Source organism: Ranitomeya imitator, chromosome 3 (assembly GCF_032444005.1).
Source record: "Ranitomeya imitator isolate aRanImi1 chromosome 3, aRanImi1.pri, whole genome shotgun sequence".
NCBI classification, from domain to species: domain Eukaryota; kingdom Metazoa; phylum Chordata; class Amphibia; order Anura; family Dendrobatidae; genus Ranitomeya; species Ranitomeya imitator.
Window position 1 is genome coordinate 14,799,403 of NC_091284.1, and position 27,796 is coordinate 14,827,198.

At 59.7% G+C, this 27,796-nt stretch overlaps 2 protein-coding genes across 2 annotated transcripts in view; one reads left to right on the plus strand and one right to left on the minus strand.

Annotated features, from left to right (window-relative positions):
- UBXN11 (UBX domain protein 11) overlaps positions 1–2,197 on the minus strand; it is a 111,478-nt gene extending 109,281 nt beyond the window's left edge. The window contains exons 1-2 of the mRNA XM_069760522.1: positions 2,105–2,197; positions 1,378–1,527 (exon numbers count right to left, since the gene is read on the minus strand). Of these exons, the coding sequence (XP_069616623.1) occupies positions 1,378–1,435 (58 nt within the window). The 5' untranslated portion in view covers positions 1,436–1,527; positions 2,105–2,197. The remainder of the gene's footprint in view (positions 1–1,377; positions 1,528–2,104) is intronic.
- A 412-nt stretch (positions 2,198–2,609) lies between these two features.
- Positions 2,610–27,796, plus strand: part of RPA2 (replication protein A2) — a 46,810-nt gene continuing 21,623 nt past the window's right edge. The window contains exons 1-2 of the mRNA XM_069760523.1: positions 2,610–2,805; positions 26,964–27,061. Coding sequence (XP_069616624.1) covers positions 2,790–2,805; positions 26,964–27,061 — 114 coding nt within the window. The 5' untranslated portion in view covers positions 2,610–2,789. The remainder of the gene's footprint in view (positions 2,806–26,963; positions 27,062–27,796) is intronic.

Sequence of the window (27,796 nt, forward strand, 5' to 3'; positions counted from 1 at the left end):
GCTTATCCTTTGGTACGAGGACCAGCACCCACACCTTTTGACCGTTTTAGGTCCGCACCCGAGCGTTCTGGTCGTACCAGTGCTTCTGATCAGCCTGAGCCTGCGTCATGTTGTCATGCATCAAGGTCTGCATTTTGTCACGGAAGCGCATGACATACTCCACTATGGACACTTCAGAAGGGTTCGGCTCCTCTTCCCAGGATTCTCTTACCAACCCAAGGAGTCACTGTACTCACCTGCCGTACAGGAGCTCACAGGAGAACTCCGTTGAGGCCTGCAGAACCTCTCGGTAAGCGACTAGCAGGTGTGGGAGGTACCGCTCCCAGTCGCGCCCTTGGGTCTCAACCAGCATGCGTAGCATCTGTTTGAGGGTACCATTGAAGCGTTCACACAAGCCATTGGTCTGTGGGTGATACGCACTCGATACCAGACACTTCACCTGCATTTTTTTACAGAGAGCCTCCATTAGGCGAGACATAAATTGGGTCCCTTGATCAGTAAGCATTTCCCTGGGAAACCCTACACGTGAAAAGATAGCCAACAGGGCATCCACCACCTTATCTGCCCTAGTTGACAGAGCCACTGCCTCTGGGTACCAGGTAGCATAGTCTACCACAGTAAGGATGTATTGCTTTCCAGAGCTGCTGGGGACGGCCAGCGGGCCCACAATGTCCACCGCGATCCTCTGGAAAGGCTCCTCTATCACTGGCAACGGGATCAGGGGAGCCTTAATAGCAGGCCCCACCTTCCCCACTCTTTGACAAGTGATACAGGAGCGGCAGTAGTTTGACACATCTGTCCCCATCTTAGGCCAATAGAAGTGTTGAGACAGCCGGGCCTTAGTTTTGCTGATCCCCAAGTGTCCAGCTAGCGGGATCTCATGGGCAATCCGCAACAACTCACCCCGGAATTGCTGCGGGACGACCAGCTGTCTTTCCCTCAACCACTCCCTTTGCGATTTTCCTGGTACTGTCTCCCGGTACAACCTTCCTCGTTCCCAGAACACCCTCTCCTTATCAGTCCCGGAGGTGGGCGTCTCGGCAAGTTGTCTCAAACTCTCTAGGCTCGCATCTGTGTGCAGAGCGGCCTGAAACTCCTGGCTAGGGGAAGCCAGAAGCGATGTCAGGGTCCCTTCCCCACGGGAACCCTCTTGGACCTGCTCTGGGTCCACCTCTGGTTCAGTCACGCCTGTGACTGAGGAGCATCCAGAAGGCTGACAGTTATCTGTGTTCCGGGCACTCTGACTGCGGGTGACAGCAGCTACATAGGCTGTCTCCCCGGGGGTTTCTACAGGCCCATCAGCCGGCGCTGCTATGGGCTCTACCTCCCCATCCACCCCCAACACTCCAGGGGCTGTGCTACTTATGGGCCAGTTACCTTCCTCGGTGGCACTGGTCAGTTGCATGGCATCACCTTCCTCACGGTTCCCATGCATCTACCCATTTCCCTGAGCACCATCACTGGCTCCTGTTAGAGGTTCCTCAGCCGTCTCACTCCGCAGAGCGACGTGGCTGGGCACGCCTGCACCTGTGGACACATCATCCTTAGGAAATAAATGGTTATCAGGTAAAATAGGCATATTTTCATCATCTTGACTTTTTGACGGATCCTGTGCAGATTTTGAAGACAGAAATGTGAAAGTAGCCTAAGGCCTCTTTCACACTTGCGTCAGTACGGCTCCGTAGGTTAGCGTGACGTACCGACGCACGTTGTGAAAATAATGCACAACGTGGGCAGCAGACGCAGTTTTTCAACGCATCTGCTGCCCATTCTGAAGTCCAGGGAGGAGGGGGCGGAGTTCCGGCCGCGCATTCGCGGTAGAAAATGGCGGACGCGACGTACGAAAAAAGGTTCACTTGAACGTTTTTCATGCCGACGGTCCGACAAAACACGACGCATCCAGTGCACAACGGACGCGATGTATGGTAATCCGGCGCGATCCGTCGGCAATACAAATCAATGGGCAAAAACATATCCTGCGGGCACATTTGCAGGATCCGTTTTTTTGGCCAAAACGGCGGATTGCGATGGAAAAAAAAGCTAGTGTGAAAGTAGCCAAAGGCTTGTTGGTACGGGGCCGTCACGAAGCGTCAGCGCGACATACCGACGGAAGTGTGTGAAATTTTGAGTGACGTCAGCAGCAGCGTTTCAACGCGTCCGCTGTCCAAAGTCCCAGGGAGGAGGAAGAGGAAATTTCCGGCCGCGCATGCGCATTAAAAATTGCAGGATAGAAACCAACTTCAGCCTCCTCCTTCCAAACCTGTCTGAGAACAGAGCGCGCTCCTAAACGCGCCGCCTTCTTTGCCCTGATGAACCAATCAGCGCTGCAGCTCACAAAGACTGACACTCCCCTGACACGCCCACAACACATTCAGCCTGCGAATTCAATACTCGCTGCTCGCTTGCCCTACGAGAGTGACGTTTAATATCTCCATGGTAACTAATAGCATAAGAAGAGTGTACAGAGCGCACCGCTCAGGTCCTGCCTACAGTGGCTGATGCCCAGTCACGTGGTCGCTTGCAGGCGTGTCCTGGAGGTATTTGCATACTGAGTCAGTCGAGCTCGCGTCATGATCGTCTTCCCCTCGTCTCCCTCACTGCGCGTGCGCGCTTTAGAGAGCGACGTCGTCCTGAGGTGAAAAGCGGCTGATTAGTCTGGAAAGATTGGCGCCTTCTGGGGGAGGCTTGTGATTGGTGCTGCGCCATTGAGGCTTGTGATTGGCTAATAACTCTTAGCGCCAACAGGCCCAGTGAAGTGTCCAGTACCAGACAGTAGAAGACGGAGAAATATGTGGAACAACCACGGTGAGAATAACCGCGACACAGACCGAGGACGTCCAGGCGGGCAGGATAGTGGTCTGCTGGGGCCTAGTAGTGTGAGGAGCCCTGCACCCTGCTGTCCCCCCATGTACCTGATGCTGGGGCCCTAGTAGTGTGAGGAGCCCTGCACTCTGCTGTCCCCCATGTACCTGATGCTGGGGCCTAGTAGTGTGAGGAGTCCTGCACTCTGCTGTCTCCCCATGTACCTGATGCTGGGGCCCTAGTAGTGTGAGGAGCCCTGCACTCTGCTGTCCCCCATGTACCTGATGCTGGGCCTACTAGTGTGAGGAGCCCTGCACCCTGCTGTCTCCCCATGTACCTGATGCTGGGCCTACTAGTGTGAGGAGCCCTGCACCCTGCTGTCTCCCCATGTACCTGATGCTGGGGGTCTAGTAGTGTGAGGAGCCCTGCACCCTGCTGTCCCCCATGTACCTGATGCTGGGGCCTAGTAGTGTGAGGAGTCCTGCACTCTGCTGTCTCCCCATGTACCTGATGCTGGGGCCCTAGTAGTGTGAGGAGCCCTGCACTCTGCTGTCCCCCATGTACCTGATGCTGGGCCTACTAGTGTGAGGAGCCCTGCACCCTGCTGTCTCCCCATGTACCTGATGCTGGGCCCTAGTAGTGTGAGGAGCCCTGCAGCCTGCTGTCTCCCCATGTACCTGATGCTGGGGCCTAGTAGTGTGAGGAGCCCTGCACTCTGCTGTCTCCCCATGTACCTGATGCTGGGCCCTAGTAGTGTGAGGAGCCCTGCACCCTGCTGTCTCCCCATGTACCTGATGCTGGGGGTCCTAGTAGTGTGAGGAGCCCTGCACCCTGCTGTCTCCCCATGTACCTGATACTGGGGTCCTAGTAGTGTGAGGAGCCCTGCACCCTGCTGTCTCCCCATGTACCTGATGCTGGGGCCTAGTAGTGTGAGGAGCCCTGCACCCTGCTGTGTCCCCATGTACCTGATACTGGGGTCCTAGTAGTGTGAGGAGCCCTGCACCCTGCTGTCCCCCCATGTACCTGATGCTGGGGCCCTAGTAGTGTGAGGAGCCCTGCACCCTGCTGTCTCCCCATGTACCTGATGCTGGGGCCCTAGTAGTGTGAGGAGCCCTGCACCCTGCTGTCTCCCCATGTACCTGATGCTGGGTCCTAGTAGTGTGAGGAGCCCTGCACCCTGCTGTCTCCCCATGTACCTGATGCTGGGGCCTAGTAGTGTGAGGAGCCCTGCACCCTGCTGTCCCCCCATGTACCTGATGCTGGGGCCCTAGTAGTGTGAGGAGCCCTGCACCCTGCTGTCTCCCCATGTACCTGATGCTGGGTCCTAGTAGTGTGAGGAGCCCTGCACCCTGCTGTCTCCCCATGTACCTGATGCTGGGGCCTAGTAGTGTGAGGAGCCCTGCACTCTGCTGTCTCCCCATGTACCTGATGCTGGGCCCTAGTAGTGTGAGGAGCCCTGCACCCTGCTGTCTCCCCATGTACCTGATGCTGGGGGTCCTAGTAGTGTGAGGAGCCCTGCACCCTGCTGTCTCCCCATGTACCTGATGCTGGGGCCTAGTAGTGTGAGGAGCCCTGCACCCTGCTGTCCCCCCATGTACCTGATGCTGGGGCCCTAGTAGTGTGAGGAGCTCTGCACCCTGCTGTCTCCCCATGTACCTGATGCTGGGTCCTAGTAGTGTGAGGAGCTCTGCACCCTGCTGTCTCCCCATGTACCTGATGCTGGGTCCTAGTAGTGTGAGGAGCCCTGCACCCTGCTGTCTCCCCATGTACCTGATACTGGGGTCCTAGTAGTGTGAGGAGCCCTGCACCCTGCTGTGTCCCCATGTACCTGATGCTGGGTCCTAGTAGTGTGAGGAGCCCTGCACCCTGCTGTCCCCCCATGTACCTGATGCTGGGGCCCTAGTAGTGTGAGGAGCTCTGCACCCTGCTGTCTCCCCATGTACCTGATGCTGGGTCCTAGTAGTGTGAGGAGCCCTGCACCCTGCTGTCTCCCCATGTACCTGATGCTGGGGCCTAGTAGTGTGAGGAGCCCTGCACTCTGCTGTCTCCCCATGTACCTGATGCTGGGGCCTAGTAGTGTGAGGAGCCCTGCACCCTGCTGTCCCCCCATGTACCTGATGCTGGGGCCTAGTAGTGTGAGGAGCCCTGCACCCTGCTGTCTCCTATGTACCTGATGCTGGGGCCTAGTAGTGTGAGGAGCCCTGCACCCTGCTGTCCCCCCATGTACCTGATGCTGGGGCCTAGTAGTGTGAGGAGCCCTGCACCCTGCTGTCCCCCCATGTACCTGATGCTGGGGCCTAGTAGTGTGAGGAGCCCTGCACCCTGCTGTCCCCCCATGTACCTGATGCTGGGGCCTAGTAGTGTGAGGAGCCCTGCACCCTGCTGTCTCCCCATGTACCTGATGCTGGGTCCTAGTAGTGTGAGGAGCCCTGCACCCTGCTGTGTCCCCATGTACCTGATGCTGGGTCCTAGTAGTGTGAGGAGCCCTGCACCCTGCTGTCCCCCCATGTACCTGATGCTGGGGCCCTAGTAGTGTGAGGAGCCCTGCACCCTGCTGTCCCCCCATGTACCTGATGCTGGGGCCCTAGTAGTGTGAGGAGCCCTGCACCCTGCTGTCTCCCCATGTACCTGATGCTGGGTCCTAGTAGTGTGAGGAGCCCTGCACCCTGCTGTCTCCCCATGTACCTGATGCTGGGGCCTAGTAGAGTGAGGAGCCCTGCACTCTGCTGTCTCCCCATGTACCTGATGCTGGGCCCTAGTAGTGTGAGGAGCCCTGCACCCTGCTGTCTCCCCATGTACCTGATGCTGGGGGTCCTAGTAGTGTGAGGAGCCCTGCACCCTGCTGTCTCCCCATGTACCTGATACTGGGGTCCTAGTAGTGTGAGGAGCCCTGCACCCTGCTGTGTCCCCATGTACCTGATGCTGGGTCCTAGTAGTGTGAGGAGCCCTGCACCCTGCTGTCCCCCCATGTACCTGATGCTGGGGCCCTAGTAGTGTGAGGAGCTCTGCACCCTGCTGTCTCCCCATGTACCTGATGCTGGGTCCTAGTAGTGTGAGGAGCCCTGCACCCTGCTGTCTCCCCATGTACCTGATGCTGGGGCCTAGTAGTGTGAGGAGCCCTGCACTCTGCTGTCTCCCCATGTACCTGATGCTGGGGCCTAGTAGTGTGAGGAGCCCTGCACCCTGCTGTCCCCCCATGTACCTGATGCTGGGGCCTAGTAGTGTGAGGAGCCCTGCACCCTGCTGTCTCCTATGTACCTGATGCTGGGGCCTAGTAGTGTGAGGAGCCCTGCACCCTGCTGTCCCCCCATGTACCTGATGCTGGGGCCTAGTAGTGTGAGGAGCCCTGCACCCTGCTGTCCCCCCATGTACCTGATGCTGGGGCCTAGTAGTGTGAGGAGCCCTGCACCCTGCTGTCCCCCCATGTACCTGATGCTGGGGCCTAGTAGTGTGAGGAGCCCTGCACCCTGCTGTCCCCCCATGTACCTGATGCTGGGGCCTAGTAGTGTGAGGAGCCCTGCACCCTGCTGTCCCCCCATGTACCTGATGCTGGGGCCTAGTAGTGTGAGGAGTCCTGCACCCTGCTGTCCCCCCATGTACCTGATGCTGGGGCCTAGTAGTGTGAGGAGCCCTGCACCCTGCTGTCCCCCCATGTACCTGATGCTGGGGCCTAGTAGTGTGAGGAGCCCTGCACCCTGCTGTCTCCCCATGTACCTGATGCTGGGGCCTAGTAGTGTGAGGAGCCCTGCACCCTGCTGTCCCCCCATGTACCTGATGCTGGGGCCTAGTAGTGTGAGGAGCCCTGCACCCTGCTGTCCCCCCATGTACCTGATGCTGGGGCCTAGTAGTGTGAGGAGCCCTGCACCCTGCTGTCCCCCCATGTACCTGATGCTGGGGCCTAGTAGTGTGAGAAGTCCTGCACCCTGCTGTGTCCCCATGTACCTGATGCTGGGTCCTAGTAGTGTGAGGAGCCCTGCACCCTGCTGTCCCCCCATGTACCTGATGCTGGGACCTAGTAGTGTGAGGAGCCCTGCACCCTGCTGTCCCCCCATGTACCTGATGCTGGGACCCTAGTAGTGTGAGGAGCCCTGCACCCTGCTGTCCCCCCATGTACCTGATGCTGGGACCCTAGTAGTGTGAGGAGCCCTGCACCCTGCTGTCTCCCCATGTACCTGATGCTGGGCCCTAGTAGTGTGAGGAGCCCTGCACCCTGCTGTCTCCCCATGTACCTGATGCTGGGGTCCTAGTAGTGTGAGGAGCCCTGCACTCTGCTGTCTCCCCATGTACCTGATGCTGGGGCCCTAGTAGTGTGAGGAGCCCTGCACCCTGCTGTGTCCCCATGTACCTGATACTGGGCCCTAGTAGTGTGAGGAGCCCTGCACCCTGCTGTCTCCCCATGTACCTGATGCTGGGGTCCTAGTAGTGTGAGGAGCCCTGCACTCTGCTGTCTCCCCATGTACCTGATGCTGGGGCCCTAGTAGTGTGAGGAGCCCTGCACCCTGCTGTCCCCCCATGTACCTGATGCTGGGGCCCCTAGTAGTGTGAGGAGCCCTGCACCCTGCTGTCTCCTGATGCTGGGGCCCTAGTAGTGTGAGGAGCCCTGCACCCTGCTGTCCCCCCATGTACCTGATGCTGGGGCCTAGTAGTGTGAGGAGCCCTGCACCCTGCTGTCCCCCCATGTACCTGATGCTGGGGCCTAGTAGTGTGAGGAGCCCTGCACCCTGCTGTCTCCCCATGTACCTGATGCTGGGTCCTAGTAGTGTGAGGAGCCCTGCACCCTGCTGTCTCCCCATGTACCTGATGCTGGGGCCTAGTAGTGTGAGGAGCCCTGCACCCTGCTGTCTCCCCATGTACCTGATGCTGGGTCCTAGTAGTGTGAGGAGCCCTGCACCCTGCTGTCTCCCCATGTACCTGATGCTGGGTCCTAGTAGTGTGAGGAGCCCTGCACCCTGCTGTCTCCCCATGTACCTGATGCTGGGACCCCTAGTAGTGTGAGGAGCCCTGCACCCTGCTGTCTCCCCATGTACCTGATGCTGGGGTCCTAGTAGTGTGAGGAGCCCTGCACCCTGCTGTCTCCCCATGTACCTGATGCTGGGCCCTAGTAGTGTGAGGAGCCCTGCACCCTGCTGTCTCCCCATGTACCTGATGCTGGGGCCCTAGTAGTGTGAGGAGCCCTGCTGTCTCCCCATGTACCTGATGCTGGGGCCTAGTAGTGTGAGGAGCCCTGCACCCTGCTGTCTCCCCATGTTCCTGATGCTGGGGGCCTAGTAGTGTGAGGAGCCCTGCACCCTGCTGTCTCCCCATGTACCTGATGCTGGGGCCTAGTAGTGTGAGGAGCCCTGCACCCTGCTGTGACCCCATGTACCTGATGCTGGGGCCCCTAGTAGTGTGAGGAGCCCTGCACCCTGCTGTCTCCCCATGTACCTGATGCTAGGGCCCTAGTAGTGTGAGGAGCCCTGCTGTCTCCCCATGTACCTGATGCTGGGGGTCCTAGTAGTGTGAGGAGCCCTGCACCCTGCTGTCCCCCCATGTACCTGATGCTGGGGCCCTAGTAGTGTGAGGAGCCCTGCACCCTGCTGTCCCCCCATGTACTTGATGCTGGGGCCTAGTAGTGTGAGGAGCCTGCACCCTGCTGTCTCCCCATGTACCTGATGCTTGGTCCTAGTAGTGTGAGGAGCCCTGCACCCTGCTGTCTCCCCATGTACCTGATGCTGGGGCCTAGTAGTGTGAGGAGCCCTGCACCCTGCTGTCTCCCCATGTACCTGATGCTGGGGCCCCTAGTAGTGTGAGGAGTCCTGCACTCTGCTGTCTCCCCATGTACCTGATGCTGGGGCCCCTAGTAGTGTGAGGAGCCCTGCACCCTGCTGTCTCCCCATGTACCTGATGCTGGGGCCTAGTAGTGTGAGGAGCCCTGCACCCTGCTGTCTCCCCATGTACCTGATGCTGGGGCCCCTAGTAGTGTGAGGAGCCCTGCACTCTGCTGTCTCCCCATGTACCTGATGCTGGGACCCCTAGTAGTGTGAGGAGCCCTGCACCCTGCTGTCTCCCCATGTACCTGATGCTGGGGCCCTAGTAGTGTGAGGAGCCCTGCACCCTGCTGTCTCCCCATGTACCTGATGCTGGGGCCCTAGTAGTGTGAGGAGCCCTGCACCCTGCTGTCTCCCCATGTACCTGATGCTGGGGTCCTAGTAGTGTGAAGAGCCCTGCACCCTGCTGTGTCCCCATGTACCTGATGCTGCACCCTAGTAGTGTGAGGAGCCCTGCACCCTGCTGTCTCCCCATGTACCTGATGCTGGGGGTCTAGTAGTGTGAGGAGCCCTGCACTCTGCTGTCCCCCCATGTACCTGATGCTGGGCCTAGTAGTGTGAGGAGCCCTGCACCCTGCTGTCCCCCCATGTACCTGATGCTGGGACCCCTAGTAGTGTGAGGAGCCCTGCACCCTGCTGTCCCCCCATGTACCTGATGCTGGGGCCTAGTAGTGTGAGGAGCCCTGCACCCTGCTGTCTCCCCATGTACCTGATACTGGGGCCCTAGTAGTGTGAGGAGCCCTGCACCCTGCTGTGTCCCCATGTACCTGATGCTGGGTCCTAGTAGTGTGAGGAGTCCTGCACCCTGCTGTCTCCCCATGTACCTGATGCTGGGTCCTAGTAGTGTGAGGAGCCCTGCACCCTGCTGTCTCCCCATGTACCTGATGCTGGGGGCCTATTAGTGTGAGGAGCCCTGCTGTCTCCCCATGTACCTGATGCTGGGGCCCTAGTAGTGTGAGGAGCCCTGCACCCTGCTGTCTCCCCATGTACCTGATACTGGGGTCCTAGTAGTGTGAGGAGCCCTGCACCCTGCTGTCTCCCCATGTACCTGATGCTGGGGCCTAGTAGTGTGAGGAGTCCTGCACCCTGCTGTCTCCCCATGTACCTGATGCTGGGACCGCTAGTAGTGTGAGGAGCCCTGCACCCTGCTTTCTCCCCATGTACCTGATGCTGGGGCCCTAGTAGTGAGGAGCCCTGCACCCTGCTGTCTCCCCATGTACCTGATGCTGGGGCCCCTAGTAGTGTGAGGAGCCCTGCACCCTGCTGTCCCCCCATGTACCTGATGCTGGGGCCCCTAGTAGTGTGAGGAGCCCTGCACCCTGCTGTCCCCCCATGTACCTGATGCTGGGGGCCCTAGTAGTGTGAGGAGCCCTGCACTCTGCTGTCTCCCCATGTACCTGATGCTGGGGCCCTAGTAGTGTGAGGAGCCCTGCACCCTGCTGTCTCCCCATGTAACTGATGCTGGGGCCCCTAGTAGTGTGAGGAGCCCTGCACCCTGCTGTGTCCCCATGTACCTGATACTGGGGGCCCTAGTAGTGTGAGGAGCCCTGCACCCTGCTGTCTCCCCATGTACCTGATGCTGGGGTCCTAGTAGTGTGAGGAGCCCTGCACTCTGCTGTCTCCCCATGTACCTGATGCTGGGGCCCTAGTAGTGTGAGGAGCCCTGCACCCTGCTGTCCCCCCATGTACCTGATGCTGGGGCCCCTAGTAGTGTGAGGAGCCCTGCACCCTGCTGTCTCCTGATGCTGGGGCCCTAGTAGTGTGAGGAGCCCTGCACCCTGCTGTCCCCCCATGTACCTGATGCTGGGGCCCTAGTAGTGTGAGGAGCCCTGCACCCTGCTGTCCCCCCCATGTACCTGATGCTGGGGCCTAGTAGTGTGAGGAGCCCTGCACCCTGCTGTCTCCCCATGTACCTGATGCTGGGTCCTAGTAGTGTGAGGAGCCCTGCACCCTGCTGTCTCCCCATGTACCTGATGCTGGGTCCTAGTAGTGTGAGGAGCCCTGCACCCTGCTGTCTCCCCATGTACCTGATGCTGGGTCCTAGTAGTATGAGGAGCCCTGCACCCTGCTGTCTCCCCATGTACCTGATGCTGGGGCCCCTAGTAGTGTGAGGAGCCCTGCACCCTGCTGTCTCCCCATGTACCTGATGCTAGGGCCCTAGTAGTGTGAGGAGCCCTGCTGTCTCCCCATGTACCTGATGCTGGGGGTCCTAGTAGTGTGAGGAGCCCTGCACCCTGCTGTGTCCCCATGTACCTGATGCTGCACCCTAGTAGTGTGAGGAGCCCTGCACCCTGCTTTCTCCCCATGTACCTGATGCTGGGGCCCTAGTAGTGTGAGGAGTCCTGCACCCTGCTGTCCCCCCATGTACCTGATGCTGGGGGTCCTAGTAGTGTGAGGAGCCCTGCACCCTGCTGTCCCCCCATGTACCTGATGCTGGGGCCCCTAGTAGTATGAGGAGCCCTGCACCCTGCTGTCTCCCCATGTACCTGATGCTGGGGTCCTAGTAGTGTGAGGAGTCCTGCACTCTGCTGTCTCCCCATGTACCTGATGCTGGGGCCCATAGTAGTGTGAGGAGCCCTGCACCCTGCTGTCTCCCCTTGTACCTGATGCTGGGGCCCTAGTAGTGTGAGGAGCCCTGCACCCTGCTGTCTCCCCATGTACCTGATGCTGGGGCCCATAGTAGTGTGAGGAGCCCTGCACCCTGCTGTCTCCCCATGTACCTGATGCTGGGGTCCTAGTAGTGTGAGGAGCCCTGCACTCTGCTGTCTCCCCATGTACCTGATGCTGGGGCCCTAGTAGTGTGAGGAGCCCTGCACCCTGCTGTCCCCCCATGTACCTGATGCTGGGGCCCCTAGTAGTGTGAGGAGCCCTGCACCCTGCTGTCTCCTGATGCTGGGGCCCTAGTAGTGTGAGGAGCCCTGCACCCTGCTGTCCCCCCATGTACCTGATGCTGGGGCCCTAGTAGTGTGAGGAGCCCTGCACCCTGCTGTCCCCCCATGTACCTGATGCTGGGGCCTAGTAGTGTGAGGAACCCTGCACCCTGCTGTCTCCCCATGTACCTGATGCTGGGTCCTAGTAGTGTGAGGAGCCCTGCACCCTGCTGTCTCCCCATGTACTTGATGCTGGGGCCTAGTAGTGTGAGGAGCCCTGCACCCTGCTGTCTCCTGATGCTGGGGCCCTAGTAGTGTGAGGAGCCCTGCACCCTGCTGTCCCCCCATGTACCTGATGCTGGGGCCTAGTAGTGTGAGGAGTCCTGCACCCTGCTGTCTCCACATGTACCTGATGCTGGGGGGTCCTAGTAGTGTGAGGAGCCCTGCACCCTGCTGTCTCCCCATGTACCTGATGCTGGGTCCTAGTAGTGTGAGGAGCCCTGCACCCTGCTGTCTCCCCATGTACCTGATGCTGGGGTCCCTAGTAGTGTGAGGAGCCCTGCACCCTGCTGTCTCCCCATGTACCTGATGCTGGGGCCCTAGTAGTGTGAGGAGCCCTGCACCCTGCTGTCCCCCCATGTACCTGATGCTGGGGCCTAGTAGTGTGAGGAGCCCTGCACCCTGCTGTCTCCCCATGTACCTGATGCTGGGGCCCTAGTAGTGTGAGGAGCCCTGCACCCTGCTGTCTCCCCATGTACCTGATGCTGGGTCCTAGTAGTGTGAGGAGCCCTGCACCCTGCTGTCTCCCCATGTACCTGATGCTGGGACCCCTAGTAGTGTGAGGAGCCCTGCACCCTGCTGTCTCCCCATGTACCTGATGCTGGGGTCCTAGTAGTGTGAGGAGCCCTGCACCCTGCTGTCTCCCCATGTACCTGATGCTGGGGCCCCTAGTAGTGTGAGGAGCCCTGCACCCTGCTGTCTCCCCATGTACCTGATGCTAGGGCCCTAGTAGTGTGAGGAGCCCTGCTGTCTCCCCATGTACCTGATGCTGGGGGTCCTAGTAGTGTGAGGAGCCCTGCACCCTGCTGTGTCCCCATGTACCTGATGCTGGGGCCCCTAGTAGTGTGAGGAGCCCTGCACCCTGCTGTCTCCTGATGCTGGGGCCCTAGTAGTGTGAGGAGCCCTGCACCCTGCTGTCCCCCCATGTACCTGATGCTGGGGCCCTAGTAGTGTGAGGAGCCCTGCACCCTGCTGTCCCCCCATGTACCTGATGCTGGGGCCTAGTAGTGTGAGGAGCCCTGCACCCTGCTGTCTCCCCATGTTCCTGATGCTGGGGGCTTAGTAGTGTGAGGAGCCCTGCACCCTGCTGTCTCCCCATGTACCTGATGCTGGGTCCTAGTAGTGTGAGGAGCCCTGCACCCTGCTGTCTCCCCATGTACCTGATGCTGGGACCCCTAGTAGTGTGAGGAGCCCTGCACCCTGCTGTCTCCTGATGCTGGGGCCCTAGTAGTGTGAGGAGTCCTGCACCCTGCTGTCTCCCCATGTACCTGATGCTGGGGGTCCTAGTAGTGTGAGGAGCCCTGCACCCTGCTGTCTCCCCATGTACCTGATGCTGGGGCCTAGTAGTGTGAGGAGCCCTGCACCCTGCTGTCCCCCCATGTACCTGATGCTGGGGCCCCTAGTAGTGTGAGGAGCCCTGCACCCTGCTGTCTCCCCATGTACCTGATGCTGGGGCCCTAGTAGTGTGAGGAGCCCTGCTGTCTCCCCATGTACCTGATGCTGGGGGTCCTAGTAGTGTGAGGAGCCCTGCACCCTGCTGTGTCCCCATGTACCTGATGCTGGGGCCCCTAGTAGTGTGAGGAGCCCTGCACCCTGCTGTGTCCCCATGTACCTGATGCTGGGTCCTAGTAGTGTGAGGAGTCCTGCACTCTGCTGTCTCCCCATGTACCTGATGCTGGGTCCTAGTAGTGTGAGGAGCCCTGCTGTCTCCCCATGTACCTGATGCTGGGGCCCCTAGTAGTGTGAGGAGCCCTGCACCCTGCTGTCTCCCCATGTACCTGATGCTGGGTCCTAGTAGTGTGAGGAGCCCTGCTGTCTCCCCATGTACCTGATGCTGGGGCCCCTAGTAGTGTGAGGAGCCCTGCACCCTGCTGTCTCCCCATGTACCTGATGCTGGGGCCCTAGTAGTGTGAGGAGCCCTGCTGTCTCCCCATGTACCTGATGCTGGGGCCCCTAGTAGTGTGAGGAGCCCTGCACCCTGCTGTCTCCCCATGTACCTGATGCTGGGTCCTAGTAGTGTGAGGAGCCCTGCACCCTGCTGTCTCCCCATGTACCTGATGCTGGGGTCCTAGTAGTGTGAGGAGCCCTGCACCCTGCTGTGTCCCCATGTACCTGATGCTGGGGTCCTAGTAGTGTGAGGAGCCCTGCACCCTGCTGTCTCCCCATGTACCTGATGCTGGGACCCCTAGTAGTGTGAGGAGCCCTGCACCCTGCTGTCTCCCCATGTACCTGATGCTGGGGTCCTAGTAGTGTGAGGAGCCCTGCACCCTGCTGTCTCCCCATGTACCTGATGCTGGGCCCTAGTAGTTTGAGGAGCCCTGCACCCTGCTGTCTCCCCATGTACCTGATGCTGGGGCCCTAGTAGTGTGAGGAGCCCTGCACCCTGCTGTCTCCCCATGTACCTGATGCTGGGGCCCTAGTAGTGTGAGGAGCCCTGCACCCTGCTGTCTCCCCATGTACCTGATGCTGGGGTCCTAGTAGTGTGAGGAGCCCTGCACCCTGCTGTCTCCCCATGTTCCTGATGCTGGGGGCTTAGTAGTGTGAGGAGCCCTGCACCCTGCTGTCTCCCCATGTACCTGATGCTGGGGCCTAGTAGTGTGAGGAGCCCTGTACCCTGCTGTGTCCCCATGTACCTGATGCTGGGGCCCCTAGTAGTGTGAGGAGCCCTGCACCCTGCTGTCTCCCCATGTACCTGATGCTGGGGCCCTAGTAGTGTGAGGAGCCCTGCTGTCTCCCCATGTACCTGATGCTGGGGGTCCTAGTAGTGTGAGGAGCCCTGCACCCTGCTGTGTCCCCATGTACCTGATGCTGGGGCCCCTAGTAGTGTGAGGAGCCCTGCACCCTGCTGTGTCCCCATGTACCTGATGCTGGGGGCCCTAGTAGTGTGAGGAGCCCTGCACCCTGCTGTCTCCCCATGTACCTGATGCTGGGACCCCTAGTAGTGTGAGGAGTCCTGCACTCTGCTGTGTCCCCATGTACCTGATGCTGGGGTCCTAGTAGTGTGAGGAGCCCTGCACCCTGCTGTGTCCCCATGTACCTGATGCTGGGGCCTAGTAGTGTGAGGAGCCCTGCACCCTGCTGTCTCCCCATGTACCTGATGCTGGGGTCCTAGTAGTGTGAGGAGCCCTGCACCCTGCTGTCTCCCCATGTACCTGATGCTGGGTCCTAGTAGTGTGAGGAGCCCTGCACCCTGCTGTGTCCCCATGTACCTGATGCTGGGGTCCTAGTAGTGTGAGGAGCCCTGCACCCTGCTGTCTCCCCATGTACCTGATGCTGGGGCCTAGTAGTGTGAGGAGCCCTGCACCCTGCTGTGTCCCCATGTACCTGATGCTGGGGTCCTAGTAGTGTGAGTAGCCCTGCACCCTGCTGTGTCCCCATGTACCTGATGCTGGGGTCCTAGTAGTGTGAGGAGCCCTGCACCCTGCTGTGTCCCCATGTACCTGATGCTGGGTCCTAGTAGTGTGAGGAGCCCTGCACCCTGCTGTCTCCCCATGTACCTGATGCTGGGGCCTAGTAGTGTGAGGAGCCCTGCACCCTGCTGTCTCCCCATGTACCTGATGCTGGGGTCCTAGTAGTGTGAGGAGCCCTGCACCCTGCTGTCTCCCCATGTACCTGATGCTGGGGGTCTAGTAGTGTGAGGAGCCCTGCACCCTGCTGTCTCCCCATGTACCTGATGCTGGGTCCTAGTAGTGTGAGGAGTCCTGCACCCTGCTGTGTCCCCATGTACCTGATGCTGGGGCCCCTAGTAGTGTGAGGAGCCCTGCACCCTGCTGTCTCCCCATGTACCTGATGCTGGGGTCCTAGTAGTGTGAGGAGCCCTGCACCCTGCTGTCTCCCCATGTACCTGATGCTGGGGGTCCTAGTAGTGTGAGGAGCCCTGCACTCTGCTGTGTCCCCATGTACCTGATGCTGGGGCCCCTAGTAGTGAGGAGCCCTGCACCCTGCTGTCTCCCCATGTACCTGATGCTGGGGTCCTAGTAGTGTGAGGAGCCCTGCACGCTGCTGTGTCCCCATGTACCTGATGCTGGGGTCCTAGTAGTGTGAGGAGCCCTGCACCCTGCTGTCTCCCCATGTACCTGATGCTGGGGTCCTAGTAGTGTGAGGAGCCCTGCACCCTGATGTCCCCCCATGTACCTGATGCTGGGTCCTAGTAGTGTGAGGAGCCCTGCACACTGCTGTCTCCCCATGTACCTGATGCTGGGTCCTAGTAGTGTGAGGAGCCCTGCACCCTGCTGTCCCCCCATGTACCTGATGCTGGGGTCCTAGTAGTGTGAGGAGCCCTGCACCCTGATGTCCCCCCATATACCTGATGCTGGGGTCCTAGTAGTGTGAGGAGCCCTGCACCCTGCTGTGTCCCCATGTACCTGATGCTGGGGGCCTAGTAGTGTGAGGAGCCCTGCACCCTGCTGTGTCGCCATGTACCTGATGCTGGGACCCCTAGTAGTGTGAGGAGTCCTGCACTCTGCTGTCTCCCCATGTACCTGATGCTGGGGCCCTAGTAGTGTGTGGAGCCCTGCACCCTGCTGTGTCCCCATGTACCTGATGCTGGGGCCCTAGTAGTGTGAGGAGCCCTGCACCCTGCTGTGTCCCCATGTACCTGATGCTGGGGCCCTAGTAGTGTGAGGAGCCCTGCACCCTGCTGTCTCCCCATGTACCTGATGCTGGGACCCCTAGTAGTGTGAGGAGCCCTGCACCCTGCTGTCTCCCCATGTACCTGATGCTGGGACCCCTAGTAGTGTGAGGAGCCCTGCACCCTGCTGTCTCCCCATGTACCTGATGCTGGGGCCCTAGTAGTGTGAGGAGCCCTGCACCCTGCTGTGTCCCCATGTACCTGATGCTGGGGCCCTAGTAGTGTGAGGAGCCCTGCACCCTGCTGTCTCCCCATGTACCTGATGCTGGGACCCCTAGTAGTGTGAGGAGCCCTGCACCCTGCTGTCTCCCCATGTACCTGATGCTGGGGCCTAGTAGTGTGAGGAGCCCTGCACCTTGCTGTGTCCCCATGTACCTGATGCTGGGGGCCTAGTAGTGTGAGGAGCCCTGCTGTCTCCCCATGTACCTGATGCTGGGCCCTAGTAGTGTGAGGAGCCCTGCACCCTGCTGTCTCCCCATGTACCTGATGCTGGGGCCTAGTAGTGTGAGGAGCCCTGCACACTGCTGTCTCCCCATGTACCTGATGCTGGGGCCCCTAGTAGTGTGAGGAGCCCTGCACCCTGCTGTCTCCCCATGTACCTGATGCTGGGGCCCTTAGTAGTGTGAGGAGCCCTGCACCTTGCTGTGTCCCCATGTACCTGATGCTGGGGGCCTAGTAGTGTGAGGAGCCCTGCTGTCTCCCCATGTACCTGATGCTGGGCCCTAGTAGTGTGAGGAGCCCTGCACCCTGCTGTCTCCCCATGTACCTGATGCTGGGGCCTAGTAGTGTGAGGAGCCCTGCACACTGCTGTCTCCCCATGTACCTGATGCTGGGGCCCCTAGCAGTGTGAGAAGCCCTGCACACTGCTGTCCCCCCATGTACCTGATGCTGGGCCCCTAGTAGTGTGAGAAGCCCTGCACTCTGCTGTCTCCCCATGTACCTGATGCTGGGCCCCTAGTAGTGTGAGAAGCCCTGCACACTGCTGTCTCCCCATGTACCTGATGCTGGGGCCTAGTAGTGTGAGGAGCCCTGCACACTGCTGTCTCCCCATGTACCTGATGCTGGGGCCCCTAGTAGTGTGAGGAGCCCTGCACCCTGCTGTGTCCCCATGTACCTGATACTGGGGCCTAGTAGTGTGAGGAGCCCTGCACCCTGCTGTCCCCCCATGTACCTGATGCTGGGGCCTTAGTAGTGTGAGGAGCCCTGCACTCTGCTGTCTCCCCATGTACCTGATGCTCGGACCCCTAGTAGTGTGAGGAGCCCTGCACCCTGCTGTCCCTCCATGTACCTGATGCTGGGGCCTAGTAGTGTGAGGAGCCCTGCACCCTGCTGTCTCCCCATGTACCTGATGCTGGGGCCCTAGTAGTGTGAGGAGCCCTGCACCCTGCTGTGTCCCCATGTACCTGATGCTGGGGGCCTATTAGTGTGAGGAGCCCTGCTGTCTCCCCATGTACCTGATGCTGGGGCCTAGTAGTGTGAGAAGCCCTGCACCCTGCTGTCTCCCCATGTACCTAATGCTGGGGCCCTAGTAGTGTGAGGAGCCCTGCACCCTGCTGTCTCCCCATGTACCTGATGCTGGGTCCTAGTAGTGTGAGAAGCCCTGCACCCTGCTGTGTCCCCATGTACCTAATGCTGGGGCCCTAGTAGTGTGAGGAGCCCTGCACCCTGCTGTCTCCCCATGTACCTGATACTGGGGTCCTAGTAGTGTGAGGAGCCCTGCACCCTGCTGTCTCCCCATGTACCTGATGCTGGGGTCCTAGTAGTGTGAGGAGCCCTGCACCCTGCTGTCTCCCCATGTACCTGATGCTGGGGTCCTAGTAGTGTGAGGAGTCCTGCACCCTGCTGTCTCCCCATGTACCTGATGCTGGGACCCCTAGTAGTGTGAGGAGTCCTGCACCCTGCTGTCTCCCCGTGTACCTGATGCTGGGCCTAGTAGTGTGAGGAGTCCTGCACCCTGCTGTCTCCCCATGTACCTGATGCTGGGACCCTTAGTAGTGTGAGGAGCCCTGCACCCTGCTGTCCCCCATGTACCTGATGCTGGGTCCTAGTAGTGTGAGGAGCCCTGCACCCTGCTGTCTCCCCATGTACCTGATGCTGGGGCCCTAGTAGTGTGAGGAGCCCTGCACCCTGCTGTCTCCCCATGTACCTGATGCTGCACCCTAGTAGTGTGAGGAGCCCTGCACCCTGCTGTCTCCCCGTGTACCTGATGCTGGGCCTAGTAGTGTGAGGAGTCCTGCACTCTGCTGTCTCCCCATGTACCTGATGCTGGGGTCCTAGTAGTGTGAGGAGCCCTGCACCCTGCTGTCTCCCCATGTACCTGATGCTGGGGGTCCTAGTAGTGTGAGGAGCCCTGCACCCTGCTGTCTCCCCATGTACCTGATGCTGGGGCCTAGTAGTGTGAGGAGCCCTGCACTCTGCTGTGTCCCCATGTACCTGATGCTGGGGCCCCTAGTAGTGTGAGGAGCCCTGCACCCTGCTGTCTCCCCATGTACCTGATGCTGGGGGTCTGGTAGTGTGAGGAGCCCTGCACCCTGCTGTCTCCCCATGTACCTGATGCTGGGGCCTAGTAGTGTGAGGAGCCCTGCACCCTGCTGTCCCCCCATGTACCTGATGCTGGGGCCCTAGTAGTGTGAGGAGCCCTGCACCCTGCTGTCTCCCCATGTACCTGATGCTGGGGTCCTAGTAGTGTGAGGAGCCCTGCACTCTGCTGTCTCCCCATGTACCTGATGCTGGGCCCCTAGTAGTGTGAGGAGGCCTGCACCCTGCTGTCTCCCTATGTACCTGATGCTGGGTCCTAGTAGTGTGAGGAGCCCTGCACCCTGCTGTGTCCCCATGTACCTGATGCTGGGTCCTAGTAGTGTGAGGAGCCCTGCACCCTGCTGTCTCCCCATGTACCTGATGCTGGGGCCCCTAGTAGTGTGAGGAGCCCTGCACCCTGCTGTCTCCCCATGTACCTGATGCTGGGGCCCTAGTAGTGTGAGGAGCCCTGCACCCTGCTGTGTCCCCATGTACCTGATGCTGGGCCCCTAGTAGTGTGAGGAGCCCTGCACCCTGCTGTCTCCCCATGTACCTGATGCTGGGTCCTAGTAGTGTGAGGAGCCCTGCACTCTGCTGTCTCCCCATGTACCTGATGCTGGGTCCTAGTAGTGTGAGGAGCCCTGCACCCTGCTGTCTCCCCATGTACCTGATGCTGGGTCCTAGTAGTGTGAGGAGCCCTGCACCCTGCTGTCTCCCCATGTACCTGATGCTGGGTCCTAGTAGTGTGAGGAGCCCTGCACCCTGCTGTGTCCCCATGTACCTGATGCTGGGGTCCCTAGTAGTGTGAGGAGTCCTGCACCCTGCTGTCTCCCCATGTACCTGATGCTGGGGCCGCTAGTAGTGTGAGGAGCCCTGCACCCTGCTGTGTCCCCATGTACCTGATGCTGGGCCTAGTAGTGTGAGGAGCCCTGCACCCTGCTGTCCCACCCATGTACCTGATGCTGGGGCCCTAGTAGTGTGAGGAGCCCTGCACCCTGCTGTCTCCTGATGCTGGGGCCCTAGTAGTGTGAGGAGCCCTGCACCCTGCTGTCCCCCCATGTACCTGATGCTGGGGCCCTAGTAGTGTGAGGAGCCCTGCACCCTGCTGTCCCCCCATGTACCTGATGCTGGGGCCTAGTAGTGTGAGGAGCCCTGCACCCTGCTGTCTCCCCATGTTCCTGATGCTGGGGGCTTAGTAGTGTGAGGAGCCCTGCACCCTGCTGTCTCCCCATGTACCTGATGCTGGGTCCTAGTAGTGTGAGGAGCCCTGCACCCTGCTGTCTCCCCATGTACCTGATGCTGGGACCCCTAGTAGTGTGAGGAGCCCTGCACCCTGCTGTCTCCTGATGCTGGGGCCCTAGTAGTGTGAGGAGCCCTGCACCCTGCTGTCTCCCCATGTACCTGATGCTGGGGCCTAGTAGTGTGAGGAGCCCTGCACCCTGCTGTCTCCCCATGTACCTGATGCTGGGGCCCTAGTAGTGTGAGGAGCCCTGCTGTCTCCCCATGTACCTGATGCTGGGGGTCCTAGTAGTGTGAGGAGCCCTGCACCCTGCTGTGTCCCCATGTACCTGATGCTGGGGCCCTAGTAGTGTGAGGAGCCCTGCTGTCTCCCCATGTACCTGATGCTGGGGCCCCTAGTAGTGTGAGGAGCCCTGCACCCTGCTGTGTCCCCATGTACCTGATGCTGGGTCCTAGTAGTGTGAGGAGTCCTGCACTCTGCTGTCTCCCCATGTACCTGATGCTGGGTCCTAGTAGTGTGAGGAGCCCTGCACCCTGCTGTCTCCCCATGTACCTGATGCTGGGCCCTAGTAGTGTGAGGAGCCCTGCACCCTGCTGTCTCCCCATGTACCTGATGCTGGGGCCCTAGTAGTGTGAGGAGCCCTGCACCCTGCTGTCTCCCCATGTACCTGATGCTGGGGTCCTAGTAGTGTGAGGAGCCCTGCACCCTGCTGTCTCCCCATGTTCCTGATGCTGGGGGCTTAGTAGTGTGAGGAGCCCTGCACCCTGCTGTCTCCCCATGTACCTGATGCTGGGGCCTAGTAGTGTGAGGAGCCCTGTACCCTGCTGTGTCCCCATGTACCTGATGCTGGGGCCCCTAGTAGTGTGAGGAGCCCTGCACCCTGCTGTCTCCCCATGTACCTGATGCTGGGGCCCTAGTAGTGTGAGGAGCCCTGCTGTCTCCCCATGTACCTGATGCTGGGGGTCCTAGTAGTGTGAGGAGCCCTGCACCCTGCTGTGTCCCCATGTACCTGATGCTGGGGCCCCTAGTAGTGTGAGGAGCCCTGCACCCTGCTGTGTCCCCATGTACCTGATGCTGGGGGCCCTAGTAGTGTGAGGAGTCCTGCACTCTGCTGTGTCCCCATGTACCTGATGCTGGGGTCCTAGTAGTGTGAGGAGCCCTGCACCCTGCTGTGTCCCCATGTACCTGATGCTGGGGCCTAGTAGTGTGAGGAGCCCTGCACCCTGCTGTCTCCCCATGTACCTGATGCTGGGGTCCTAGTAGTGTGAGGAGCCCTGCACCCTGCTGTCTCCCCATGTACCTGATGCTGGGTCCTAGTAGTGTGAGGAGCCCTGCACCCTGCTGTGTCCCCATGTACCTGATGCTGGGGTCCTAGTAGTGTGAGGAGCCCTGCACCCTGCTGTCTCCCCATGTACCTGATGCTGGGGCCTAGTAGTGTGAGGAGCCCTGCACCCTGCTGTCTCCCCATGTACCTGATGCTGGGGCCCTAGTAGTGTGAGGAGCCCTGCACCCTGCTGTCTCCCTATGTACCTGATGCTGGGTCCTAGTAGTGTGAGGAGCCCTGCACCCTGCTGTCTCCCCATGTACCTGATGCTGGGCCTAGTAGTGTGAGGAGCCCTGCACCCTGCTGTCCCCCCATGTACCTGATGCTGGGGTCCTAGTAGTGTGAGGAGCCCTGCACCCTGCTGTGTCCCCATGTACCTGATACTGGGGCCTAGTAGTGTGAGGAGCCCTGCACCCTGCTGTCTCCCCATGTACCTGATGCTGGGACCCCTAGTAGTGTGAGGAGTCCTGCACCCTGCTGTCTCCCCATGTACCTGATGCTGGGGCCCTAGTAGTGTGAGGAGCCCTGCACCCTGCTGTCCCCCCATGTACCTGATGCTGCACCCTAGTAGTGTGAGGAGCCCTGCACCCTGCTGTCCCCCCATGTACCTGATGCTGGGGCCTTAGTAGTGTGAGGAGCCCTGCACCCTGCTGTCCCCCCATGTACCTGATGCGGGGGTCCTAGTAGTGTGAGGAGGCCTGCACTCTGCTGTCTCCCCATGTACCTGATGCTCGGACCCCTAGTAGTGTGAGGAGCCCTGCACCCTGCTGTCCCCCCATGTACCTGATGCTGGGGCCTAGTAGTGTGAGGAGCCCTGCACCCTGCTGTCTCCCCATGTACCTGATGCTGGGGCCCTAGTAGTGTGAGGAGCCCTGCTGTGTCCCCATGTACCTGATGCTGGGGCCCTAGTAGTGTGAGGAGCCCTGCACCCTGCTGTCTCCCCATGTACCTGATGCTGGGACCCCTAGTAGTGTGAGGAGTCCTGCACCCTGCTGTCTCCCCATGTACCTGATGCTGGGCCCTAGTAGTGTGAGGAGCCCTGCACCCTGCTGTCTCCACATGTACCTGATGCTGGGGTCCTAGTAGTGTGAGAAGCCCTGCACCCTGCTGTGTCCCCATGTACCTGATGCTGGGACCCCTAGTAGTGTGAGGAGCCCTGCACCCTGCTGTCTCCCCGTGTACCTGATGCTGGGCCTAGTAGTGTGAGGAGTCCTGCACTCTGCTGTCTCCCCATGTACCTGATGCTGGGGGTCCTAGTAGTGTGAGGAGCCCTGCACCCTGCTGTCTCCCCATGTACCTGATGCTGGGGCCCCTAGTAGTGTGAGGAGCCCTGCACCCTGCTGTGTCCCCATGTACCTGATGCTGGGGGTCCTAGTAGTGTGAGGAGCCCTGCACCCTGCTGTCTCCCCATGTACCTGATGCTGGGGCCCCTAGTAGTGTGAGGAGCCCTGCACTCTGCTGTCTCCCCATGTACCTGATGCTGGGGGTCCTAGTAGTGTGAGGAGCCCTGCACCCTGCTGTCTCCCCATGTACCTGATGCTGGGGCCTAGTAGTGTGAGGAGCCCTGCACTCTGCTGTGTCCCCATGTACCTGATGCTGGGGCCCCTAGTAGTGTGAGGAGCCCTGCACCCTGCTGTCTCCCCATGTACCTGATGCTGGGGGTCTGGTAGTGTGAGGAGCCCTGCACCCTGCTGTCTCCCCATGTACCTGATGCTGGGGTCCTAGTAGTGTGAGGAGTCCTGCACCCTGCTGTCCCCCCATGTACCTGATGCTGGGGCCCTAGTAGTGTGAGGAGCCCTGCACCCTGCTGTCTCCCCATGTACCTGATGCTGGGGCCTAGTAGTGTGAGGAGCCCTGCACCCTGCTGTCTCCCCATGTACCTGATGCTGGGGCCTAGTAGTGTGAGGAGTCCTGCACCCTGCTGTCCCCCCATGTACCTGATGCTGGGGTCCTAGTAGTGTGAGGAGTCCTGCACCCTGCTGTCCCCCCATGTACCTGATGCTGGGCCCTAGTAGTGTGAGGAGCCCTGCACCCTGCTGTCTCCCCATGTACCTGATGCTGGGGCCTAGTAGTGTGAGGAGCCCTGCACCCTGCTGTGTCCCCATGTACCTGATACTGGGGTCCTAGTAGTGTGAGGAGCCCTGCACCCTGCTGTGTCCCCATGTACCTGATGCTGGGGCCCTAGTAGTGTGAGGAGCCCTGCACTCTGCTGTCTCCCTATGTACCTGATGCTGGGTCCTAGTAGTGTGAGGAGCCCTGCACCCTGCTGTCTCCCCATGTACCTGATACTGGGGTCCTAGTAGTGTGAGGAGCCCTGCACCCTGCTGTGTCCCCATGTACCTGATGCTGGGGTCCTAGTAGTGTGAGGAGCCCTGCACCCTGCTGTCTCCCCATGTACCTGATGCTGGGGCCTAGTAGTGTGAGGAGTCCTGCACTCTGCTGTCTCCCCATGTACCTGATGCTGGGGTCCTAGTAGTGTGAGGAGCCCTGCACCCTGCTGTTTCCCCATGTACCTGATGCTGGGGTCCTAGTAGTGTGAGGAGCCCTGCACCCTGCTGTCTCCCCATGTACCTGATGCTGGGGCCTAGTAGTGTGAGGAGTCCTGCACTCTGCTGTCTCCCCATGTACCTGATGCTGGGGCCCCTAGTAGTGTGAGGAGTCCTGCACTCTGCTGTCTCCCCATGTACCTGATGCTGGGGCCCTAGTAGTGTGAGGAGTCCTGCACTCTGCTGTCTCCCCATGTACCTGATGCTGGGGCCCCTAGTAGTGTGAGGAGTCCTGCACTCTGCTGTCTCCCCATGTACCTGATGCTGGGCCCCTAGTAGTGTGAGGAGTCCTGCACTCTGCTGTCTCCCCATGTACCTGATGCTGGGCCCCTAGTAGTGTGAGGAGTCCTGCACCCTGCTGTCTCCCCATGTACCTGATGCTGGGTCCTAGTAGTGTGAGGAGCCCTGCACTCTGCTGTCTCCCCATGTACCTGATGCTGGGTCCTAGTAGTGTGAGGAGCCCTGCACCCTGCTGTCTCCCCATGTACCTGATGCTGGGGTCCTAGTAGTGTGAGGAGCCCTGCACCCTGCTGTCCCCCCATGTACCTGATGCTGGGGTCCTAGTAGTGTGAGGAGCCCTGCACCCTGCTGTCTCCCCATGTACCTGATGCTGGGGTCCTAGTAGTGTGAGGAGCCCTGCACCCTGCTGTCTCCCCATGTACCTGATGCTGGGACCCCTAGTAGTGTGAGGAGCCCTGCACCCTGCTGTGTCCCCATGTACCTGATGCTGGGGGTCCTAGTAGTGTGAGGAGCCCTGCACCCTGCTGTCTCCCCATGTACCTGATGCTGGGACCCCTAGTAGTGTGAGGAGCCCTGCACCCTGCTGTCTCCCCATGTACCTGATGCTGGGACCCCTAGTAGTGTGAGGAGCCCTGCACCCTGCTGTCTCCCCATGTACCTGATGCTGGGGCCCTAGTAGTGTGAGGAGCCCTGCACCCTGCTGTCTCCCTATGTACCTGATGCTGGGACCCTAGTAGTGTGAGGAGTCCTGCACTCTGCTGTCTCCCCATGTACCTGATGCTGGGGCCTAGTAGTGTGAGGAGCCCTGCACCCTGCTGTCTCCCCATGTACCTGATGCTGGGGCCTAGTAGTGTGAGGAGCCCTGCACCCTGCTGTCTCCCCATGTACCTGATGCTGGGGCCTAGTAGTGTGAGGAGCCCTGCACCCTGCTGTGTCCCCATGTACCTGATGCTGGGGGTCCTAGTAGTGTGAGGAGCCCTGCACACTGCTGTGTCCCCATGTACCTGATGCTGGGACCTAGTAGTGTGAGGAGCCCTGCACCCTGCTGTGTCCCCATGTACCTGATGCTGGGGGTCCTAGTAGTGTGAGGAGCCCTGCACCCTGCTGTGTCCCCATGTACCTGATGCTGGGACCCCTAGTAGTGTGAGGAGCCCTGCACCCTTCTGTCTCCCCATGTACCTGATGCTGGGGGTCCTAGTAGTGTGAGGAGCCCTGCACACTGCTGTGTCCCCATGTACCTGATGCTGGGACCCCTAGTAGTGTGAGGAGCCCTGCACTCTGCTGTCTCCCCATGTACCTGATGCTGGGGCCTAGTAGTGTGAGGAGCCCTGCACCCTGCTGTCCCCCCATGTACCTGATGCTGGGACCCCTAGTAGTGTGAGGAGCCCTGCACCCTGCTGTCCCCCCATGTACCTGATGCTGGGACCCCTAGTAGTGTGAGGAGCCCTGCACCCTGCTGTCTCCCCATGTACCTGATGCTGGGGCCCTAGTAGTGTGAGGAGCCCTGCACGCTGCTGTGTCCCCATGTACCTGATGCTGGGGCCTAGTAGTGTGAGGAGCCCTGCACTCTGCTGTCTCCCCATGTACCTGATGCTGGGGCCTAGTAGTGTGAGGAGTCCTGCACTCTGCTGTCTCCCCATGTACCTGATGCTGGGGCCTAGTAGTGTGAGGAGCCCTGCACCCTGCTGTGTCCCCATGTACCTGATGCTGGGGCCTAGTAGTGTGAGGAGCCCTGCACTCTGCTGTCTCCCCATGTACCTGATGCTGGGGCCTAGTAGTGTGAGGAGCCCTGCACTCTGCTGTCTCCCCATGTACCTGATGCTGGGGGTCTAGTAGTGTGAGGAGCCCTGCACCCTGCTGTCTCCCCATGTACCTGATGCTGGGGCCTAGTAGTGTGAGGAGTCCTGCACTCTGCTGTCCCCCCATGTACCTGATGCTGGGCCTAGTAGTGTGAGGAGCCCTGCACCCTGCTGTCTCCCCATGTACCTGATGCTGGGGCCTAGTAGTGTGAGGAGTCCTGCACTCTGCTGTCCCCCCATGTACCTGATGCTGGGGCCTAGTAGTGTGAGGAGTCCTGCACCCTGCTGTCTCCCCATGTACCTGATGCTGGGTCCTAGTAGTGTGAGGAGCCCTGCACTCTGCTGTCTCCCCATGTACCTGATGCTGGGGGTCTAGTAGTGTGAGGAGCCCTGCACCCTGCTGTCTCCCCATGTACCTGATGCTGGGGCCTAGTAGTGTGAGGAGTCCTGCACTCTGCTGTCCCCCCATGTACCTGATGCTGGGGCCTAGTAGTGTGAGGAGCCCTGCACCCTGCTGTCTCCCCATGTACCTGATGCTGGGGCCTAGTAGTGTGAGGAGTCCTGCACTCTGCTGTCCCCCCATGTACCTGATGCTGGGGCCTAGTAGTGTGAGGAGCCCTGCACCCTGCTGTCTCCCCATGTACCTGATGCTGGGGCCTAGTAGTGTGAGGAGCCCTGCACCCTGCTGTCTCCCCATGTACCTGATGCTGGGGCCTAGTAGTGTGAGGAGCCCTGCACCCTGCTGTCTCCCCATGTACCTGATGCTGGGGCCCCTAGTAGTGTGAGGAGCCCTGCACCCTGCTGTGTCCCCATGTACCTGATGCTGGGGGTCCTAGTTTTGTGAGGGTCCTTCACTGTTTTCTCTAATGGCCACTATCTCAGTCCATTTCTCCTTGTCTGTTTTTGCAGGAGGCTTTGATGGCGGCTCTGGGATGGGAGGAGGCGGCTACATGCAGTCACCTGGAGGCTTCGGGTCTCCTGCTCCTACACAGGGAGAGAAGAAGTCTGTACGTATATTGCCTGTCATGTACTGCTGGCGCCGGCTGCCCGCACACTGGTGCTGATGGGGATGGGCTGTAGGCGCAGTGGTGCTAGGATGTGTCCTGCTAGAACTCTGGGCGCCCCTGCTCTTAGTGGTGAGCGAGTACTCGAGGCTCGGGTGAGTATTTGTTAGTACTTGGAGATTGTTATCCTCGCCGCAGCTGCATGATTTACAGCTACTAGCCAGCCTGAGTAAATGTGGGGAGCACACGGCTAGCAAGCAGGCATCTTCTCAGGCTGGCTAGCAGCCATAAATCATGCAGCTGCGGCAAGGATAACTAAATCTCCGAGCAGTCACAAATACTTGGTCACCCGAGCAACGAGTATACTTGCTCATCACTAGTCATAAGTGAGACATATCTGCAGCCCACAGTTATGATCTGAGGAGCCCACAGTTATGATCTGAGGACATCGGCTGCATTAACCTGTAAAATAATTACTGTCATAATATCTGTAAGATTCTTCAGCCTAAAAAAAAAAACAGATGCGTCAGATTGATAGACTAAAAAAAAAAAAAAAATAGCAAAAAGTGCTACTTTTATGAACGATCTAGGTAATGTCTGTCGGATACAACTATAGGATTTTTTGTAGTTTGTTTGGAATAAATGTTGGAGTATTGCTCCCCTCATGCAAGCCATACGTTAACCCTTTCAAGCACATCAGACTAGTTGGCTGAACCCCCCCCCAATACGGACATGTTC